Genomic DNA, 24,202 nt, shown 5'->3' on the forward strand with positions numbered 1-24,202 from the left:
CCTGCAAGTCGTGTGAGATATAGAGTAGATGGTGTCCAGTCTCCTTATCCTGCCAGTATTTTTGATGTAGAAGAAGATTCTGGAACAGTAATAACTCGAGTCAATCTTAATGAAGAACCTACGACCATTTTTAAGGTTAGTTTTCCTTACTTGTCTATTAGATGCTTAATTTTTTATTGAAAGTTTGGTTTGACAGGTGACCATACTTCTCTCTCTTTTTCTTCTTTTTAATATTTTAAAATTACTAACAATACATTTTAACTGCATTGACACTTTGATAATACAGTTCGATAAAAAGAAAAAAAATCACTTGATATTTCACACCTTGGAGATAACTAGAATTTACCATTTTACTCTCTATCCTTATGATATATTTCTATTTAAATACAAATACATGTTTTAAGTAACATGGTAATATTATTCATACTGCTTTTTTAACTTATACATACCAATGAATACTATTAATGCTATTATTTTCATGGTTGCATGATATTCTATTGTATGAATACACTATCCTTTTTGTTTGTTTATTTATACCTTGTTGAATAAGTAGGCTGTTTCTAATTTTTTGTTATACTAATCTTTGCTTTCATGAAACTCCTTTTGCAATTATCATTTGCCACTTGCCTTTTTTTTTTCCCCTTAGATAACTGCAGGCAGAATTGCTGGATCAAGTTTATATACTCATGATTTGTTATACTTCCAGAAAATGTGAAATAATATTATCCCTTACTATTCTCATAAGTAATCTATTTTGTTGAATATATCCATTTTCTATAGTTACTTAGAATAAAATTTTTCACTGTGAATAAAGCCTTTGTCTCTACAAAGAGTTTAGTGGTATAATAAAGCGGATGTTTCTGTGTGAAACCAAACAGCTCTGTGCCTGAGTTGTTTGCTTGACTTAAAAGATTTACAACCCTTAAGCACAGTAAACATAATGCCCACCCCAGTATTACCTGATATAGTTCAAAATAAAACTAATCTAATTAGGATGCCCTAATATAAGTAAAGGCATCCAACACATTTTGATTGTTTTCATAATAGTCTCCATTTTTTTTCAATCAAATACTCATCAGTTAACTATTTAAGTATTTATTGCAACTATCAATAAATACTATGTCTCACATAATTTTATCAGTATTTGGAGTAATTATTTTCTTTGTAAGATTGAAATCTAAAGGTAAATATGGCTCTCAGATGATCCTTGGTTATGGTTTCATGATCTAGTTTGAATAAATTTAGATTAGTAATCTGTAGCTTTCAAAATTATATTCTGGAGAAACACATAATTTTGAATATATTTAGCATTTCTTCTCAAACACTAAAATTCTTCTAGATATAAAGTAGGTTATCAAAGAAAATGATAAATCATAAAAGTTATTTTAATAATAAATCTTATACAGCTATTACACTTAAGAATAAAGCTTTTTTAGTTTGCATTATTTGAACACTTCCTGCTGTAAACTTGGTTTTATATGTTGTAATTGTTTTTAAGTGAGTGTATTTCAAAGTGTGTTAAAGTCTAAACATTTCCAGTTTTATCCTCCAGAGTAAGTATTTCTGGCCTATAATCTTGCAGACAATTAATTCACTTTGGAAAAATTAATTTCCTTACATATGCAAGCTAATTAGCTTTTTGCTATTGATGTGACTGAATTTAACACTTTTTAAATGCGTTAGTGCCTAGAAAGACATGTTTTCACTGTAGGCACCAGTAAAATTATGGGAGTTTATCTTCGGGAGATATAACATAACTGTTTTACTGGTAGTTTTATTTATCATAGAGTTACTAACTCAATTTATTTGAGTTATATCATCTCATAAATTAAAGTAATAACATCTACCTGGCAGGGTTTTGTGCAGATTAAATAATACATGTAGCATACATTAGTACATTGCCTGCTACCTGGTATTCAGTGTTCTGCCTCCTAGAATCAGGCAGTCCAGTGATTAAAAGCACATATGGAAAAATGAGAAAGTGTTTTGTTGTAAATAATTTTAACGTGAATTTTTATTACTTTTTAAGTTGGTGGTTATTGCGTTTGATGATGGTGAGCCTGTGATGTCCAGCAGTGCCGTGGTGAAAATCCTTGTCTTACATCCCGGAGAAATCCCACGTTTCACACAAGAGGAATACAGGTATTGATTCCTATTGGGTTTTGTAATTAATAAAGGGCTTAGCTTTGTTTTGGCTTCTAAACATTGATGTGATATATGAAGTTATCAATGAAGTGATCTCCCAATTCTAGTCTAAGCTTCTCTAAGCATAACATTATATTTATTTTAAAAGTTAATATAGATAAAATAACACTTTACTGAAATAATATTAGTTTTACTAATGCTTTGATGAAGAATGGATCCTTTACAAGCAACTAAGGCAAGCTTTGAAAAATACAGCATTGTGTTTGGGGGTTTAAAATATAACCAATGGTCTCAATGGGAAGAAGCAGCCATTTCGTTTCTTACTATTGACAGACACACTATTTTCCCCTATTTGGGCATGTTTCAGAAATGATATTTCCCAAAAAATCGGTGAAAGAGAAAAAGAGACACACAGAGAGAGTAGTATGTGTGTATGTGTATAATGTTTGTTACATATTTATAGCTATAGAGTTAGTGTGTACACTATGTTAGGTCAGGCTGCCATGATAAAATATTATGAACTGGGTGTTTTAAATAGTAGACATGTATTTTCTCACAGTTTTGGAGACTGGAAGTCTGAGATCAGGGTGCCAGCATGGTCAGATTCTGGTGAGGACTCTCTTCCTGGCGTATAGATGGCTGCCTTCTCACTTGGGCTCACTAGGGGGGGAAGTGCTCTGCTGTCTCTTCTTGTCCGGACACTAATCCCAAAATAAAGACCTCATTCTCAGGGCCTGATCTAAATCAAATTACCTCCCAATCGCCCCTTCTCCATTGTTTTATTTTTATCTCCAGTTAAAACATTAACCTACTTTTTTTAGTATGTTAGAACCCACAGGAGATAGTTTTCTCATAGACATTTGCAGGAGACCCACTATATACTGCATATTTACTACTTACTTATTCAGGCCATAGCATTAACACATTGTATGCAGGAAACGTATTTATACTATGGTATAAATACGTTAATACTATGGTATATACTACCAGTCAACGTAAAACGTATAAATACGTTTCCCGCATTAAAAGGCAGCCAGTCATTACATTCCAGAGGTTTTCAACCATGTGTGGAAATAAAGAACTATATGAAAAATACAATACAGTATGAAAATACAATAATAGAAGCTCACAATACTAAGGAAGCATGTTGGAGACACACTTACTGGTAACTGTGTGTGAACATGATCAACATAGTGTTGAGCTGTATCTTTAAGGAAAGTAGAGATAAATCACTGAATAAAAATGTGGAAAGATGTTGCACTCCAAAGACTCAGCATATACAAAATTATAAATGAGGAATATGGGAGATGTATTGAATTCCAGAATATTTTAGTAAGTTATTGTATCTAGAGACCAATTAGAAGAAAATATCATATAAGAGAACACTTTATCATATTCTAGAATTTAGACTTTATTGCTCTGATAATTTCTAAGAACTACTTAAAAATATTAAGCTAGTTCAGGGGCTACGATACTGAAGGAGGAGGTAAGTGATCCATCTGGGAATATTGACCACACTCAACCAAGGAGTTTTCTCCTTTAGTTAAAAGCTGTCCATGCAATATTCAAGTTAAATTAAATTATATAATTACCAGAAAAATTGTACAGGACACATATGTAAACCGTTGAGATGTAAAGCATATTTAAAATAACATTAATTTTTTATCAATCTATGTTTAAGGTCATTTTCTCCATTGTGTCTATTATTACCAAATCCCTTCCTTTTGTGCTGACATGGTAACCTCCAATTTTTTGATGTGGAACATACAGTTTTCTGCTCTTGGAGAATTTACTTGAATGTGTACACTTTGTTCTTCTCGATAACCAAAATGCATGTAAACTCTTATTTCTCACTAAATTATGTAGTAGATGCTCACACACACACAAAAAAATGTTCTTGCTATTTGAGGTGGGTTTGAAAATCCCTCCCAGTTTCAGCCCAATAAAAGTCTCTCTTGGCTCTCAAAAACTTCTCACCCCAAATCTATTCATTCCTTGGAAGCCCCAAGAGAAGAGAAAAGTGGTGTAGTGTGTAACAGTTTCCCTTTAAATAAACTCAAAAAATGGTGTCCCCTATCGCCAGGCTTTAAAATGTTCTTGCTGTTTGAGGTGGGTTTGAAAATCCCTCCCAGTTTCAGCCCAATAAAAGTCTCTCTTGGCTCTCAAAAACTTCTCACCCCAAATCTATTCATTCCTTGGAAGCCCCAAGAGAAGAGAAAAGTGGTGTAGTGTGTAACAGTTTCCCTTTAAATAAACTCAAAAAATGGTGTCCCCTATCGCCAGGCTTTCATTTGGAGCTCATGTCCTTATTAATAGAAGTATGCCTTGCTCCTTAACTTCTCTAGCTAAAACATTGTGGTATTATGGCCAAAGTAATAGATCTCATTAGGGCATTGCTCACTTAGCTTTCTTTTTCAAATCGTCTTCATTTAACTCCACCATTTAAAAAGAATTTTTCAATGAATAATTTACCATTCCTTACCTTCTTTGCAAATAGATTCTATTAATAAAGTTGTTAAGTTATAGAAGAAGCAGCTGGCCATTATTGGTGCTAAAATTAAGAGGAGTCACATGATCACATGTGGAAGAATTTTTTACCTTCCAGAAGAACATATCTAATAATTACAGATAGTGCCCTGACTATCCTGGTTCATTTGTCATTCTGATACATAGAGGTAATTTGGCAGTCTTATTGCATCCTGCAGTTTATGAAGGGAATCCTACAAAAGTACCAATATAGTTGCTGTAAATGATTCAGTAGTCCTTGAGTACTTGTTTTGTTTTCTATCAGACACCCAGAAATTGGGATAATAAAACGTCATATTAAATATCAGCAGCCCTAGCCAGTTTGGCTCAGCAGGTAAACCATCAGCCTGCAGACTGAAGGGTCCCGGTTTCAATTCCGGTCAAGGTCACATGCCAGGTAATGGGTTTGATCCCCAGTAGGAAGCGTGCAGGAGACAGCCAATTAATGATTTTCTTGCATCATTGATGTTTCTATCTCTTTCCTTCTCCCTTCCTTTCTGAAATCAATAAATACATATATATCGAAAAGTCTATGAAAAATTATAAAAATAAATACATATTGGCAGAGTATACTATATTTTGAATAAATGCAAAGAATTGAATTTAAATGTCTATGTAGGCCTAATTTTATCTAAAACATGGAATGAACTATTAAGAAACATAAGGTTGATGATTATTTTTCTTTGTCAATCATGTCATTATCATTTACTAATTATGGTGTTTTTAAAGATTTTTGGAGAAGTACAGTGCAGAGAGTTACTGGATACCTCCTAATCTTTTCTTATTCCTCCTAGGCATACAGCTAGACTGTATTTCCTAGCTTCACTGGCTGTGTGGAGCCAGGTGACTTTGAGTCTTGGCCAATAAAATAAGGAACATTAGGGACTTACAATTTCTTGGCCTGATTTAACCTTTTCCCCCTGTTGGATGGATGAAATGGAAAAATCCCCAGGAAACTTTGGGAGACATATGTTGGCAGTAGTAGAAATATGATGTAAAAGGAGCTTAGGCCTCTGAATCACAGCTTGGAGGAGAGCTACCTAAGTAGGGATGCCCTCAAAGAATTATTATGTTAAGCAAGAAACATGAGGGCTTACCTATCATGTTAGCTGGTCAACTAGGATAGTTGGTCAATATTTTATTTGTATGAAACAACTAATTGAATAATTGATATCTTTTTAGAAACTTTTCTCATTTATATTGCAGTAATTGCCAGTTTGTCATTTTACAACAGTATTCATGGTAGAATATTGTTATTCTTGTTTGATATTTTCTTTTTATATGTTCAACTACTAGCTTTGGCAAAATATATACACCATTTCAGACTGCTGTGATGGCCAACACAGTCTCCTTTCTAAATGGGAAAAAATATAGAACGGTTGCTGTAAATCCCATATGTATCCTTCCCTCCCTTATTGTTTTCAAATCCATTTAGTGCTTGAGCTGGATGCACATACCTTCCAGAGATGCCAGTGTTATTAATACCTGATTATCAGGATGATCCCTTGTGTAGGAATTGATGGATGGCAGACTGTGCCACCCCTAATTGTGCCATTTTGGCATTAGGATTATTTTGAGCTAAAAGCACTTAAAAAATCACAGATGCAAGAAGGGCATTCTAATCTCCTCTTTTCACTTTGAAAACAGAAGATTTACAACTCCCATGTGAAAGATGCCCTTCCTACACCAGGAGAAAAAAAGCATTATCTAATGGGGAGTCGAAGCCAAGATAATTCTATATAAACAGGCCTTGTTCAAATCACTCTTATCTCCCTTTAGCCTCTCTACAGAGTTTACTTTGCCACAATAGCCTCTCTTTGTTCGCCTTAATATAAAAGCATGTAGGTTCTGTCATTTCTTTGGGTTTTCATTTCATTATGGGGACTCCCATATCATATAAAATTCACATAAATATATCTGCTTTCCTCTGTTAATTGGTCTTATGTCAGTTTAATGCTTAGGTCTAGCCAAAAAAATCCTGCAGATAGAGGTAAAATTTTACCTCCCCTCTAGAATTGCTTCTGATGGAAAAACTTCTGCTTTATGTGATCAAATTTGGCAGGACACAAAATTTTAATGCAAGATGTCTGTCCTTTGTAGGGTTTGTGGGGGAGGGTGCTCCTGGGTTAAGCAGGGAAAGCAGTAATCCAAGGTGCATAGCATTGTGAGATGGGGTTTGGTTTTTGCATCTCAGGAATGTCTGCGTTTCAATATTGACTTTTTCAATGCCTCGGTAAAAACTAGTTTTCACCAAATGAGTCGGTGTTAAAGAGAGGCTCTAAAGATACAATATTCACGTATTTTAGAACTTTGAACTGAATTCTTAACCTGACTTCCTCCCTTGACCCTATCTTATTTTTGGATTAGCCAGTCATTAAATCTTTAAACCTCTGCATAAAATGGTGAGGGAAGGTTAGGCTGCTGTAAAAATAAAGGGCCTCCATTTTAATGGTTTAGAGAACAAAACAAACAAAGACATGCTTTTGGCTCACATGACAGTCTTAAGTGAGTTTCAGGTTGGTGATAGTCTTCCGTGTGATCCTTCAGGGACCCAGGCAAATTTAGGCTCTTCCACCTTTAGCATGTTTCAAAATACCCCTGGCCATTGTCATTTCAGTCCACAAGGAAGGAAAGAGGCAGAAGTCCACAACGAGAGATTTTCTGAATCAAGTGAGGTGGGAGTTGAAAATTGTGCACCAGCTCACTTTTTATCCCGAAAATTAAAGCACTTTATGAAACAGCAGAGGAGTGCTGCTCCTTGCGAGGCAGCTCTGTCCAATTCTACCTCTATTACTGAGGGAAAGAGAAAGTGATGTTGGTGGAGAACTGGCATTAAGTGTGTAATTTTAGACAAGTTATAGATTTTAGTTGCTGCAGTCATTCTAAAATGGGTCGGTTTTTATTAAGAATACACATCAGACCCAAGAACTAATGGTGTAATAGTAAAGAAACTTTTTTTTTTTACTTTTTAAAATATGTTAGAGAAAGAGAATACAATCTTTTTTAAAAATAATAAGAGAATTAATACTTCTTTCCTTTGAATAGGGAGCAAATCTCAAATGGACATTTTGGTATGTTTTAAATTATGTAGAGTGATTTTTATGTGTCAAGTATTAATATTACATATTCCAAACTAAACCTTTCTGGACTTTAAGCTAACGTTTGGTTATTTGATTACAATTAATTACTTTCTCCATTTTCCAGAGCCGTTAATTGTCTTCATCATAAAAGAAAAAGAAAAGGAAACATAGCAGCAGAGTGTAAATGAGAGTTTCGAGCTATAAAGTAGCTTTGTGGAAACCATCAAAAAGATCTGAGAGGTGGCATTTACTATTTGGAAAACATTTCCCAATGTACCAGTTTCACCTAGACATAAAAACAAAATCCATTATTCTTTTTATAAAATGAAAAACAGTTAATGTTGAGCTACTGATAATTGCTTGGTTGCTGGAATATAGCAATAGACCTGTCATTATCTTTTCTAAAATGATCAAAGAACAGCAGCAACCAACAAATAATAAACCTTATAGCAAATATACTTTAATATTTGCTGGAGGAAGAATGCATTAGCTTGCCAGCTCAGTTTTTTGATGACAGATGATTAGGTTAGCTGAGCAATGTAAAAGTAGCAATACTACAGAAAACCAAACCCTCACTTCACATACTTAATTGTTATGTCTTTGTTTTCTTTTCATATTTAAAAAGTCCCTTACTCTCTGCTAGTGGTTATTTAAAAAAGAAGAAATGAAGTTTGTAAAATTATTCAAGGATTTTTCAAAGACAACCCTATATTAAGTGAAATAATTTGGCTTGTCAAGAGTAGAAATTTCTCACATTATTTATCGTGTTTGTAATTTATAATATTGGAATATTTTATACATGTTGGGAAAAGATTTGATTCTCTTTCATCAAATCCTGTGAACTGGAGTTGTTTGCTGATGGGCTGGCTTTATGCAATTTTTCAGAGTAGGAGGACACTCAAATGGGAAAGCAATTTGCCCTTACTGACTTACTTTTATCATGGCTCAATCCTATATAATAAAGAGCTAATATGCAAATGGTCATCATGCCCTCGTGCCCTCACGCCAGAGGACCTGAGGCCGGGGCGAGGGGACCTGAGGCTGCACTCCCCGCCAGGCGGGGCTTTATGGGGGACCTGAAGCTATGCCCCCTGCCCAGCAGGGCTTGATGGGGGATCTGAGGCTGCACCCCCACCTGGTGCCAGGCTGGGGGACCTGAGGCTGAGGCGCCTGCCCTGCAGAGCTTGACAGGGGTGGGGCCGGCCGGGTCTGGGTCTTGCACGATTTCGAGTTGCATGCAGGTTGGCAGGGACTTGACTCTGGGTCCCATGGTGTGCCCCAGACTCTGACAGGAGGGAGATTTTCATATACATTTTACTAATTTTCTTTCGTCTTTACACTTCTATTACAGAGAAAGGGCAAATAGCAATATTAAAATATTTCCTCTAATTTCATTTAATGTGCACGAATTTCGTGCACAGGGCCACTAGTTTACAATAATTCCTCAGATAGGTATGCACTTGGTTCTCTTTGGTCCCTATAGCAGTTGTAATAGTTGAAACAGACTCATTTTATTAATTTCATGACCTCTTCAAACCAGTCTTTAGTTGAGTCATTTAATTGGGTTAAATGGAGGCTAACCAGGGGAACTTATATGCATATATGGACACAATAAAGTGGTGAAGGCCCGGGGGTGTGTGTGGGGGGGATGTCAATGGGGGAAAAACAAAGAAAGGGGACATCTGTCATACTTTCAACAATAAAGAAAGAAAAAAGACATCGTCTGCTTCATCAATTTGTTATTAGATGAACATCTACATTTTCAAGGAAACACTGAGTTCTTAAAACTTTTGAAAATTATGACTCTTCAGATTGTATATTTATTTATATAATTGTAAACAATATTCCTATTATTTAGAAGCAGGCACACAACCCAAAATTTCAAAATTGTAAACATTTTTATTTGAATTCATACATCATTCCTGTTTTATTTGATGAAGTTTCTCTTTTTGACAAACAAAGAAATATCAGTAATTTCAGTGTCTTAGAGTTTACATGCCCAAATCATCATTTATTTTTACTCTTCTCCTTTCATTGAAACAAATCTCTTAAAGATTAATGGCATTTCTTTATCCTTCATTGTTGAAACACCCCTGCCTTCTCAAGATTATCTCCAAGAGACTTTATTATTTTATTTTTACAATGAATTAAGTTCAATCATTAGCTCCTTCCTCACATAAATAATCACATATTTTGAGTTATTACCACTTGGGCAATTGAGAAGTTTCTCTATATCCATGTGCAATCTCATAACTTAATTTAAACCATTTTCCTTAATTTGATTTTCATTGGAAGCAGAGAAAAATAGGTTAATCTTACTCATAAAAATTAGGTTCCCAAAGTCATATCATATAATGAATGAAATAGACCATACATATCACTTACTCAACATAATTTAATACTTGATTGCTCTAATATCCTTGTCACAAAGTTTACTAAGCTCTTTTTATAAACTTACAGTTGTGTGATTGTGTGAAATGTGCTACTTCATCTTTGGATAGCTTTGAATGCTGGAAAATTCTTTTTTTTTATTTTATTTATTAAATCTTTATTGTTCAGATTACATTTGTTCCTCTTTCCCCCCCAAAAAATATGCTTGCATGTAAGTCCTTTGGTTGATCTTTCCCCCTTAACCCTGCCCTCCCCTACCTTCCCTCCAAGGCCCGACAGTCCAATCAATGCCTCTCCATCTCTGGATCAGTCCTTGTTCATCAGTTTATGATGTTCATTATATTCCACAAATGAGTGAGATCATGTGGTATTTATCCTTCTCTGACTGGCTTATTTCACTTAGCATAATGCTCTCTAGTTCCATCCATGGTGTGGCAAATGGTAAGAGTTCCTTTTTCTTCTTCCTCTTCTTAAAGAATACCTTTCAGCATTTCATATAATGCTGGTTTGGTGGTGATGAACTCCTTTAGCTTTTCCTTATCTGTGAAGCTCTTTATCTGACCTTCAATTCTGAATGATAGCTTTGCTGGATAAAGTAGTATTCTTGGTAGGTTCTTGGTATTCAGCACTTTGAATATTTCTTGCCATTCCCTTCTGGCCTGCAAAGTTTCTGTTGAGAAATCAGCTGCTGATCGTATGGGTATTCCCTTGTAGGTAATTGAGTCTCTTTCTCTTGCTGCTTTTAAGATTCTCTCTTTGTCTTTTGCTCTTGGCATTTTAATTATGATGTGTCTTGGTGTGGTCCTCTTTGGATTCCTTTTGTTTGGGGTTCTCTGCGCTTCCTGGACTTGGAAGTCTATTTCTTTCACCAGGTAGGGGAAGTTTTCTGTCATTATTTCTTCAAATAGGTTTTCAATATCTTGCCCTCTCTCTTCTTCTGGTACCCCTATAATTCTGATGTTGGTACGCTTGAAGTTGTCCCAGAGGCTCCTTACACTATCTTCGTATTTTTGGATTCTTTTTTCATTTTGCTTTTCCGGTTGGGTGTTTTTTGCTTCTTCGTATTTCAAATCTTTGACTTGATTCTTGCGATCCTCTGGTCTGCTGTTGGGAGTCTGTATAATATTCTTTATTTCAGTCAGTGTATGCTTAATTTCTAGTTGGTCCTTTATCACAACATCGAGGGTCTCACTAGATTTCTTAAGGATCTCAATACATTTATCGGCGGTTTCCATAAAATTCTTGAAAAATCTTAGAACCGTGGTTTTGAACTCTATATCCAGTCGTTTGCTGTCCTCCATTTCTGTCATTTGTGACCTGTTTCTTTGTCTTCGCATTTTGTCTGCTTCCCTGTGTTGGTAGAGTGGTTTTGTGTGCTAGGTGTCCTACAGGGCCCAGTGGCTCAGCCTCCCCAGTTACCTGAGGTGGACACTCTTGGTGCACCCCCTTGTGGGCTTTGTGCACAGTCTTGTTGTAGTTATGCCTTGATTGTTTTAGGTGTCACTGGGAGGAATTGACCTCCAGGCCAATTGGCAGTGAGAATCAGCTGTGTCTGCAGTGGGAGAACTTCTGTGCTGAAGACACCCTTCTGGGGCAAGACTTGCTTCAGTGGGGCTTTGGTGCTCACTGAGTCTGCCCCCTGAGTGTGTTCCTTATGAATCTGAGGAGTTGTAATCTGGGTGGTCCCACTCTGACCACTGGGTACACTGGCTCTTGGATCTAAGGAGGTGCTAATTAAGCCTCTTCCTGAGGTTACCCAGCAGGAGCTATGAAGAGATATGCAGATTCCCCTTCCTTTTTTGGGGGTTTGGGGGTGCCCAGATGAGGCCCAGCTGAGAAGCAATGCAAGCTGCTGTGGGGCCTTGGGCCTTCTCTTGGAAGTTCTGGGTCTGTCTGGCCCAGCTGCAATTTGTTAGGTAGTTGTCAGGTTGGAAAGGACCCGGGCATTCATATGCAAAAGGCTTTGCAGCTTTGAAGTGGTTGTTTGCGGCAGCAGTCTCCGGTGTTTACCTATGCCGCCATCTTCTGAATGCTGGAAAATTCTTATGTTGAGATTATAATTATATTTAACTAGAGGCCTGGTGCATGAAATTCCTGCACTCGGGGGGTTGGGGGTGTTCCCTCAGCCCAGGTTGCAGGAGGGCTCAGGCCAGGCCAAGGGACCCCACCGGTGCACAATTGAGGCCAGGGTGAGACCGCAGGAGGGCTCCAGTGCGTGTCCAGCCCATCTCGCTCAGTCCTGATCAGCTGGACTCCAGCAGCAAGCTAACCTACCGGATCAGAGCATCTGCCCCCTGGTGGTCAGTGCACGTCATAGTGACTGGTTGACCAGTTGACTCTCTGCCCCCTGGTGGTCAGTGCACGTCATAACGAGTGTTTTAGCGGCCTTAGCATATCATTTGCATATTACACTTTGGTTGAATGGGCTACAGGACAACTGGACACTTAACATATTGGGCTTTTATTATATAGGATCTTTTAAATTATTTTTATGCATTTTTCTCAGAGTCCTCATCAGTTTTAGCATTCATTGCTTTTTTAAGTAGCATGCCTGTATAGGGAAGGAAAAATAATTTTCCCTGTACTCTTGAGTTCTTAGCTGAGACCCCTTTGATAAATAAAAAAAAAATTAACAAGAGAAAAAAACAAACAAGTTTATTAGCATGTATACCTTATGCATACTTGAGAGATTCCTAGGGGAAAAAAATGAGTAATTCATAGAGGTAGCTTTAGAATTCAGGACTAAATAACATCTTATTCAGTCATTATCTGTAAGCAGCCCCTAAGTAGCATGACCTTTATAGAAACACAGCAATAGTCTTTGGGGCACAGCACCTGGGACCTCGGTCCACGTGCTTCCAATTGCTGGAGGCTATGAGACACACACTCAATTGCCACCACCTGTTCATATCTGATATGAGGTTTCCAATCAATTACCTACTTGGATCTTTTGGAAAATAGTTATACTGTCATAGTCAGAAATTACATTTTATGTGTTTTTTATTTAATCCAGACAGAAATATCAAAATTCTAACAGTAATTCAAACACTTAATATTACCTTAGAATAAAGTAACTCTCATAGTCGAGTTATCATTTGGAAGAATGACATTTGCCCTTCATCTCAGGATGATGGACTAAGACTTATACACACTGAGACTCACTTGTCATCAGTTTTAAAGGTAAATATCATGGAAAGGTCAATACGTCTGAAATAGATCATAGAGACTAAATGTGAATATTGATTTTGAATGGGAAATGCAGTAGCTGACACAGTTTATAAAATTTTTATTAAAGACAGTTGCTTAACTACTTTTCTGAATAAATATGCAAAAACAGAGAAAAAGCATAATTTAAAATCCAGAAATCTATTTTTATATAATTTGCAAAATGAAAACAATTTTATAAAAATGGCCAAAGAAATGGTGAATGAGCAATTCCAGTTTACATCTCATTATACAAGAGAATTAAAATTACCCTACATTGAGGAATGTTGGCATCATAAACTACATATAAGTTTGAACTTCAGGATTTTCAGAAAAGAACTAGTGGTCTTGATTTCAAAGAAATTTTTTTAAAGCTATATGTAAACTATAATATAAAATATACCCACATGCAGAGACTATCACTTGTTTGCTAAGTTGTTTTCTATTTTAATTTAGATTTATTGTCTACTATGAGGGATGACTTTACCTGAAATTAAACTCTCCTGCCATTTTATGGCACTATTCAAATCTTGCCTTAAAGATAATAGATTTTGCCTCTTTAACGATTGAAAGAGTGACATTTTACAAATGATATTCCTCACTCTGACCCCATGGACCTACCATGTCAGAATCTTATAAGCATTATCCAAAAGAAATCTGAAATTTTAGATAAGTTCTTCAGCTAATTCTATGGTTTTAAAGTTTGAAAGCCAATGAATAAGATAGATTGGATAAACTCTATTAAGAAGAATAAATGAAACAAACTAACATACACACCCTAGATTGCAGATTTAGCTGTCAAATAGTATTTTGAACTGGAGAGGTGTGTGACTAAGGGCTACAGATTTCTTGTATTCAAGATGAGGACACTTCATGGATCTGAATAGAAGCAAAACTAACAGTAAGCACACTTTTAAAAAGTTGTACAAAACAGTGTGTAACCATTTGCTCCTTTATCAATTTAAAATTCTTATCCACAATCCATCTGAAGATTTCTGGGAGAGCTGGTGTCTCTCTCCTGATCTATGTCTTTTTAAAACTGTTTTTCTTGGTTAAATATGTAAAATTATATCACCCTGATGAAATTATTTCAAAGCTACAAATAATAGGAGTTCCAGCAGGTGTGTTTTTTTTCCTTCCCATTTTTATTAAATTCCCCCATAGTAGATATAAAAACAGTTTCTTAATTGGTACTGATTTGCAAATATATGGAAATCAAGCATGTCAATATAAATTAGATTTGTTACTCAGTAGAAAGAAAGCAATAGAGCCAGATTGAATCCCAGTGTAATTTTATAGCATCTATTTACAAACACTTTTGTATCCTAAACTGCATGGCATTTAAAATAATTAGGAGTTTTATGTGATACATATAACATTTACTATTATTGTTACTTCTTAAACCCAACAATGAAAGTAGATTTTAAATTGTAGAATAATGGTATCATCTATATTTATACTGTAAAAACTGGATCTAACCATTTGGAAACTAAAATTCTGTTATTTTAGTATAGTCATCATTCAAATGGCAAAGATGTTAAAAATTATTTAATTGAGAGAGATTTATTATAGTCTACATTTTCAAAAGAGACTCAATTTGAAATGTTAAACAGTTATCCATGAATTAGTTTATACATCCCTAAGAAAATTATGTTCTAAGTATTTTGCATATAAATTCTGTATCAGTTAACTTTACTGAGATGCACTTTTATCTGCAAAGATTTATTTCTAAACAAGAGATTTGGAGTCATTTTGATCAATTTTCTTCTGACTAAATGCAGCTGTTTATGGTAGATCCTTACAATGTTATATGACTCAGCAATAAAAGTTCTAATCTATAAAAGACATGGAGGAAGTTAAATATATATTGCAAAGAATCCAGTCCAAAAAGTCTACAGATTGTCTGATTTAAATTATATTATATTATGGAAAAGACAAAAGTATACAGACAGTAAAAAGATCAGTGGTGGCAGGTTCAGGGGGGAGGGAAAAAATGAATATGTGAAGAACAGGAGATGCTTTTGGTCATTAAAACTACGCTGTATGATACTGTAATGGTGGATATATGACGTATGCATGTGTCCAAGCTGTAGTACTGTGTAACAGAAAAAAATGATGCCTGATGTAAACTGTGCTTTAATAATGTGCTGATATTGGTTCATCAATGGTAACAAATGGACCACACTAATGCAAACATTAATAATAGGGAAAACCGGGGATACATATGGAACTCTACACTTTCTGCTCGATTTTTCTGAAAACCTATAACTACTCTAAAAACAAAGTTTATTAATTTAAAAAAATATGCATCTGTTTTACATATAAAATGTAGGGGGGTGAAGATAATGCAAATAGTAAAATAATAAGCTAATAAAATTTAAATTTGATATTAATCATAAATAAGGTTCTTTAATTGAATTATTAGTCTCTATTTGAAAATTCATTTAGAACTTTCAGATTTCAGTCAAAATCTGTGAATTTTGTTTAAAATGGCCAATAAAGCCCAAAATGTTGTCCTTGGAGGGATAATGGGAGCTAGTGATATCACCCACTGTGTCAGGAACATGGGCATGAAACCCAACTCAGGTCAAACCTTGTGAAAGAACCTCTGCTTAAGGTCCTTCCTGAAGGCATTTTTAAAACAACTGAGGTGTCCTTCAGTAGATGATTGGATAAAGAATATGTGATACTTACATACAGTGAAATACTACTCGGCCATTTTTTAAAAAAAGATGAAATACTGCCATTTGCGACATGGATGAATCTTGAGAATATCGTGCTAAGTGAAATAAGTCGAATGGAAAAAGTCAAGAACCAAATGATTTCATGCATATGTGGTATATAAAACTGGAAACAATAAATGAATAAACAAGACAACCAAACAAAAACTTATAGATATGGACAAGAGCATTGTGATTACCAAGGGAAAGGGGGTAGGGAGATAGTAAAGGGTAAAGGGTGCCAAATATATGGTGATGGAAGAAGATTTGACTTTGTGTGGTAAACACACAATGCAATATGCAGATGATGTATCATAGAATTGTACACTTGAAACCTATATAATTTTAACCAGTGTCAGCCCAATAAATTTAAAAAATTAAAATAAATAAAATAAGAAACCATCTGTCTCTCCAGTGTTCAAATGCCACCTCTGTTAAGGAATATTAGTTTCCTTGAGCATGCTCTTAGCAGTCTTTTTCTAGACTATGGGATTCCAGGTTATCTCTCGACTCTAACTTCATCAGTGAAGCAGTGCCTGATCTGTGTTAAGTGCCTCTCTTATTGTAAAAGTGATTTTTCTTAGTTATATCAGCAATAAATCTAGCTTCAAAAAGTAGAATTCTTGAATTTCAGACACTCAGCAACTACTTGTTTTGAATTTGGAGGTAAAAAGTTAATTGGAAGATGGTAAATGGTGCATTGTTTATATTAAATAGATGAATTTCAACTATATCAATTAATAGCAGGAGAAATTTTGTTTTGAAAAAATATCTTTGAGGAATTCTTTATTTGGCTATTTTTCTTTGCTTCTGGAATTAATCAATAGGTTGCTATTATACTCAACAGAAATAAAAGAGGGAATGAGAAATCAGATTATATCAGACTCAGAATGACAGAACCAGAAACCGCCTTTCAGATAGTTTACTCTAAAAATCATAAACTATCAGCCCATAGATCAGACCAAGTCAGATGTTGCTTTAAAAAATAAACTTCCATTGTTTGCCAAAATGTAAAAGTTTATAGAATTCACATAAAATTTTGAATTTACTTTTCCAGTTTAAAATCACAGTGAACTTGCACTATTGCATAGTAGTTACCCTTATTAAATAGAGCATGCAATGTGAACAATTCTTTACTTTCACCCCCTTTCCTATTAATTTATGCTCAGCTCATTTTATTCAATTTTGTTATCTTTCTATTCTCTCTGTCATCTGATTTTAAGAGTCTTGATTTACACCAATTGCTTCATTTTGTATTCAAATTATATCTGACTCCAAAAGAAAGATGTAATTTATCCCAATCAAGTAACTTGTACTTTCCAGAGCATAAAATAAAATGTGTCCTGCCTGGCAATAAATAGAAAATTTGTAATTTAGTGCTCATTATCATAGAGGTTCATTTAATTCTAGCCTGGAGAAAATTGCATTTTTATGGTATGTTTTGATTCTGGTAGAAAGAAGTGTGTTGGAACAATTAAGACAAAGGTTAATAAGGAGATATTTTGTCTAGAAGTAAATCTGTTTTAAACATTAGTAACAAATAGAATATTAAATGCTTTTACTAGTATGCATTGCATTTAAAATCCTTCTTAAATTATACCAGTTAATTTGTCCAGTATTAATCATTTCTATCAATATTGTATAAAAATACACAAAAATATTATTTTTAAGTTTGAAGTAAAAGATGGCATTTTTCTAATGTTAGAGCTTAAGGTACATTAGCTGCTGGCTTTATATTTCTGCACTTTATAAGGATCAATAAACTAATTGTGGAAAGTACAAAATTTAGCTTTTATTTCATGCCACTTTATATTTCTGCACTTTATAAGGATCAATAAACAAATTGATTGTGGAAAGTACAAAATTTAGCTTTTATTTCATGCCGTAAACAAGACAGACAAGTATATAATTTAAGCAATGCTTAATTCCACAAGAAGTAATTCATTTAGTTTATGAAAATTATTGCAAAATATGACTAACATTATTTCTTATGTAAACTTAAGTTGTATGTAACTTGATCTGTCATAAGTTAACAATTCATTGCTCTTCATAGTCAAGCCATGTATATCAGCTATATAATTGCATCATAACAATATTAACACAAACTTAATAAATTAAAACAATACATGTATCATCTTGAAGTTTCTGTAGCTCAACAGTTGTTCACCTCCTATGCTCTTTGTTCCATAGACTCACACAGTTTCGAATCAAGATTAGGGCCAGGGCTAGGGTCTCAGCTCTGGCTTGACTAGGGAGGGGCCCATATCCAAGCTCATGTGCTTGTTGACTGGATTCCGTTACTTGTGAGATGTAGGACTCAGGGCCTCAGTTCCTCACTGACGGTTGGTCAGACATCATTTTCACTATGTTGTCATGCAGACAATTCCATATGTTCACTTACTTCATAAATCCAACCAAGGAGATGGAGTCTACTAACAAAAATGAAGTTGCATGTTAAAATCTTATGTAATCATTGAGGTGAGGTCACCTCTACTTCACCGATTTCTAACCTTAAGAAACAAGTCGCTCTCTGCCCCTTCTGAAAGGGGAGAGGAATACTCAAGGGTAGGAATACCGAAAGTGGGAGATTATAGACAGCCTTTTTAAGGACTACTGTGTTTCCCTAGCTCTCTGATTTTAACCTTTTTCATGTTTTTATTTCAAAATTACCATGATCAACCACTAAGCAATGTGACAAACAGAAAATTGTCTTGATGTCTCTATAATATAAAGTAGCATACAGTTTATTCATAATCAAAGCAGTCCATCAAAACCAACCTAGTGTCACTTTTGTAAATGCCTTCCTTTTTTGTAGTAGACTACTATCAATTTTAATTCAAAGTCACCAAAGGCATCCTTATTGTACTGAACTGAAACTACAATAATGACTAAATACATTTTTTTATAGAACATAATTATGTTTCTTAGGTATCTTACTTAAGAAGTGTCTACCTAGGCAAATGTATCTTTTTCTAATTTAGTTGGGACTATTTGATTGGAAGTGATAGGAATCTTAGATAAATGAGAAATAAAAGAAAAAAATAATTTTTCCATGACTGAAATAATGAGCTTACCTAGCTTTAAGTATAGCAGCATTTAAAATATTAGTCCAAGTGAAGGGATTCTATTTTAATCCCAAGTTATTTCATTTGTGTTGGTATCATGCTCAACAAGAACATTCCTATAAAGTACAAGCATTAAAATTCTAGCAAAAAGTACAAAATGAACACCGTATTTTCTAATAAGTAACAGTAACATTTCTGGGCACAGCTTTCATTAGCTTTGAGAGACATTTACCATGCATAAACACAGAGCAAAGATGATAAAGTGTCCTCATTGGCCAGAGAGAGCTAATGTGTTTATCCATATATCTCAAGGAATTGGTCAGCCCTACCTAAACCACTTAGAATGAGAATGGAGGAGGAAGAGTTATCCAAAGCAAATTCTGGATGCTGTTAACAAAAGAAGGCAGAAAGGATGCAGGAGAGTAAAATAAATAGTTATTGACCATGTAATGAATATATGGACCACTATTAGGTGCTGCAGCATCTGTAAGATATAGCACTTTATATTTAGGTAACCGAGTGAAACAATTATGTACACTACAGTGCCAAAGAACATAGCAATTTGGACAAGATGTTTATGAAAGGTTATGTGTAATTACATTTTCAAAGTATATTTGTGTCTCAGTATCTATATATATAAAAGCCTAAGCGACCGAACGAACAGCAGACTGGTCTCTATGACACACACTGACCACCAGGGGCAGACTGAACAGCAGACTAGTCTCTATGACACGCACTGACCACCAGGGGCAGACGCTCAAGGCAGGAGCAGCTCCATGGTGGTCAGTGTGCTCCCAGAGCAAACTCCACAGCCGGTCAGCCCCAATTAGCCCCAATTGCCGGCCAGGCCAAGGGACCCCACCTGTCATTAGGTGCTGCAGCATCTGTAAGACATAGCACTTTATATTTAGATAACCGAGTGAAACAATTATGTACACTACAGTACCAAAGAACATAGCAATTTGGACAAGATGTTTATGAAAGGTTATGTGTAATTACATTTTCAAAGTATATTTGTGTCTCAGTATCTATATATATAAAAGCCTAAGCGACCGAACGAACAGCAGACTAGTCTCTATGACACGCACTGACCACCAGGGGCAGACGCTCAAGGCAGGAGCAGCTCCATGGTGGTCAGTGTGCTCCCAGAGCAAACTCCACAGCCGGTCAGCCCCAATTAGCCCCAATTGCCGGCCAGGCCAAGGGACCCCACCTGTGCACGAATTTGTGCACTGGGCCTCTAGTTTGTTATAATAGGCTTCAATAAAGACACAATATATATAATTGCACTAGATTAGAAGAACTGAGAAAATGGGGATTAAAATGAGGGGTAACATTAAAAGTGTAAGTATTGAAAGGAAAATACCATATGCAAGAAATGGCAATAGGATTTATCTTAGCAGTTTGAGAAAAGAAACTAAAGCTTATTAGGAATCAGATGAGTTAGACAGATTGACTAGACTACAAAAAGACTCAGATATTATTAAAAATTGTATTTAATAATTTTCTAAATGTATTGGAGCTGAATGATACAAATACCTGTGATTTATAAAAGTGAGATTATTTGCATTAATTTATGCAAATAAAGTTATGATAGCCTAGTTAGAGTGACCAATATTGCATAATGAAATTGAGATTTTAAGAATTATATAATGAGTTGTTGAAAATATATTTTTGATTTAAATATGTACCATAGTGTGGCTACAGCTAAGCAAAATAAGTATGTAATTTCAAAAGAAGTATGAATTTTTTGATGCCATCTATTCAAATACTTTTAGTACAGTTAGAGCTTTGCAATTGAGCAAGAAAAAAGACAAAAAAGAGACATTTGGAAGCCATGTGCTTAAATATGATAGCATCAACCAAACAATAGCAACATTTTACTTTAGCAGTTGAAATAGCAAATTGTATCTCTCTGTTGTTTTCAGTCTGGAAGGTGCTTTAGAGATAAGTGAAAAGCATTTTTAATGATATTTGACAAATAATAAAGTAGTAGTATGTTCCATCTTAAATTGAAAACAATGCAAGCAACAAGACATTATTAAAAGAACATTTGCATAATTTTAGACAATTTTTAGGGTTGGAGTCAATATACTTTCTGAAAACCTTCAGAAAATATTATTATTCACATAAACACATACACATAAACTAATTAAATTCAAAACTCCATCCTGGCAAAATGGGCAATAAAAAATTAATTATTTTCTCTAAACCTGCAGGCCTCCTCCCGTAAGTGAACTTGCAGCCAGAGGGACTGCGGTTGGTGTAATTTCTGCTGCAGCCATCAATCAGAGCATTGTGTACTCCATTGTTTCAGGAAATGAAGAGGGTGAGTAGATGTTTAGTCTGAGTTTTTACCATAAACTAATCAACTTGGATTTGGAATTATTTCAGATTGAATTATTGTTTACTCTATATTTTTAAAAAAAACATTTCCGGCTTAAATGTAATTGGTAATTATGTGCTGAATCTGATTAAAAATCCAGTTACAGTAATGAGAGTGACCCTCCTCCCCCCAACCAGGAAATACTAAATATCTAATTCTGGCAGTCTTCATTTAAGGATGTTTTAATGACAGGTCTTCAAATTTAATGTAAGTTATAGTTAGTTTTATAGTTATAGTTATAGTTATAGTTATAGTTATTGCTTTCCAGGGGTTTATAGTTATAGTTATAGTTATAGTTATAGTTATAGTTATAGTTATAGTTATAGTTATAGTTATAGTTATAGTTATAGTTATAGTTATAGTTATAGTTATAGTTATAGTTATAGTTATAGTTATAGTTATAGTTATAGTTATAGTTATAGTTATAGTTATAGTTATAGTTATAGTTATAGTTATAGTTATAGTTATAGTTATAGTTATAGTTATAGTTATAGTTATAGTTATAGTTATAGTTATAGTTATAGTTATAGTTATAGTTATAGTTATAGTTATAGTTATAGTTATAGTTATAGTTATAGTTATAGTTATAGTTATAGTTATAGTTATAGTTATAGTTATAGTTATAGTTATAGTTATAGTTATAGTTATAGTTATAGTTATAGTTATAGTTATAGTTATAGTTATAGTTATAGTTATAGTTATAGTTATAGTTATAGTTATAGTTATAGTTATAGTTATAGTTATAGTTATAGTTATAGTTATAGTTATAGTTATAGTTATAGTTATAGTTATTGCTTTCCAGGAGTCTCTTCCCACTACTCTGTACCACCTACCACTGGTACTCCATGTCATATACTAGTAGTAGCTAATCCTGAAGAAATTTTAGAGCCATAAATGTTTGTGAATGCCCAAAGAGGCACATGCATGACAAAAGCCATGTATATTGTATAATAATATTCCTCACACAGTTAAATTAGACATACAATTGACAGTTAACGTTTTATCTACCCATCACGTTTCACTCAGAAGAGAATGGTTTGTGAGTCTCTAGGAATAAGTCCATAGCTCAGTCTTTGTCACCCATTCTTTGTGTCACTGCTATCCACAAGTTGGTTGTCCTCTGCTTTTCCCTTTTGATGAACTGTATGGCCTGGCATATTATTAGTAGCCAAAACGGTTAATACATATTTAATAAATGCATGAAGAATAAATAGGAAATTAGTGAATTATTAAATATGAAATTAATGAATTAATGTTAATGAATTAATGAATTAATGTTAAAATTGTAAAGGCCTTTTCCAAGTGTTCCAACAACCAACCATTACAGGAAATCGCTGCCCCTAAAGCAGTGCTCAACATCACACTTTTCTTATTGTTTTCTTCTTTGTTTCTACCGCTATGCCTCCCGCCTAAACCTAACTAATTCCTTTTCCCTTGAACTTCCAGCATCTGACTGAACTGTGATTTCTCAGTCTGTTCTGATACTTCTTTCTGTGATTCTATCAGTTCTCTTCCTTGAAAAAAGCAGAGGGATTCTACTTATTACCCTTCTTACCCCACAATGACTATTGTTATAATGTATTGATTTATTAATTTATTCAACATATATTTATTGTTTTATTTAACAAGTATTTATTGAGCACCTATTAGATACTAAGTGATCTTCCAACCACGAGGGATAGAGCAGTGAATAAAAAAAGCAGATCCTTGCCCTCGTACAAATTACTAAACTGATAAGTATACAGTATTTAGGCAGTAATAAATACTATGGAGAAAACTAAAGAGAAAAATATAACATGAGTGCAAGAGGTGAGATAGTTTACAATTTACCAAAGTGCCCTGCTCTTCCTTCAAATATATATTAAATGGGAAAATTCATTGAATAAATGGACATCAGAGCAAAGTATTTGAAGCTATTTAAAATAAGAAACCATATTTTCTAAATAATCACCATTTTTTCCCTAAAGTGTCCTTAGCAGGACACTGAATCTACAGGATAATAAGATGCATTAAATTATAAAAAGTATAATAATTTAATAAGATAATAAAATAGTTGGCTACACAAAATGAAATGGGTTTCTTCAAAACAGAATTTCTAAGTCTTTAGTATGGTAGAAGACCATCTGAATCTAGGGTGAGGGGTATATTATGCATTGCTCCCAAATGCAACTGATCACAGAAACATTGATTTCAAGGAGAATCTCAGAAAAAATAGATTTTCAAGGCCTGCGATTAGGGTAACACTGATGTTTATAATTTCTGGAACATACGTTTCCAAAGAGCTGAAACATAGTTTCCAAAAGCCAGATTCTTATCCCTATATGCACTACTACTAAAAATGTGTTTTGAACTCACAGTGCCTTTTAAGAATTGTTTTTACTTGAAGTTTGAGGAAAATGACCAAGAAATTACATTTTAATTCTAGGTAAGTTTGGAATTAATAACGTCACGGGTGTTATCTATGTGAACGACCTTCTGGACTATGAAACAAGGACAAGCTATGTACTTCGAGTCCAAGCTGATTCCCTGGAAGTGGTCCTCGCCAATCTCCGAGTTCCTTCAAAAAGTAAGTTATACTATGTAAAGATTTTAAAATAAATGCATGGTGTTTCTGCTCATCTTACTTTAATTTTTTTTAAAAAAATTATATTACAATTGACATACAATATTATATTAGTTTCAGGT

At 34.4% G+C, this 24,202-nt stretch overlaps 1 protein-coding gene across 1 annotated transcript in view; it reads left to right on the plus strand.

The window, feature by feature from the left end:
* Positions 1-24,202, plus strand: part of PCDH15 (protocadherin-related 15) — a 567,795-nt gene that overhangs the window by 429,900 nt on the left and 113,693 nt on the right. The window contains exons 22-25 of the mRNA XM_014547486.1: positions 1-135; positions 2,030-2,142; positions 21,351-21,460; positions 23,943-24,083. Coding sequence (XP_014402972.1) covers positions 1-135; positions 2,030-2,142; positions 21,351-21,460; positions 23,943-24,083 — 499 coding nt within the window. The remainder of the gene's footprint in view (positions 136-2,029; positions 2,143-21,350; positions 21,461-23,942; positions 24,084-24,202) is intronic.

This window comes from Myotis brandtii, unplaced genomic scaffold (genome assembly GCF_000412655.1).
Source record: "Myotis brandtii unplaced genomic scaffold, ASM41265v1 scaffold475, whole genome shotgun sequence".
NCBI classification, from domain to species: domain Eukaryota; kingdom Metazoa; phylum Chordata; class Mammalia; order Chiroptera; family Vespertilionidae; genus Myotis; species Myotis brandtii.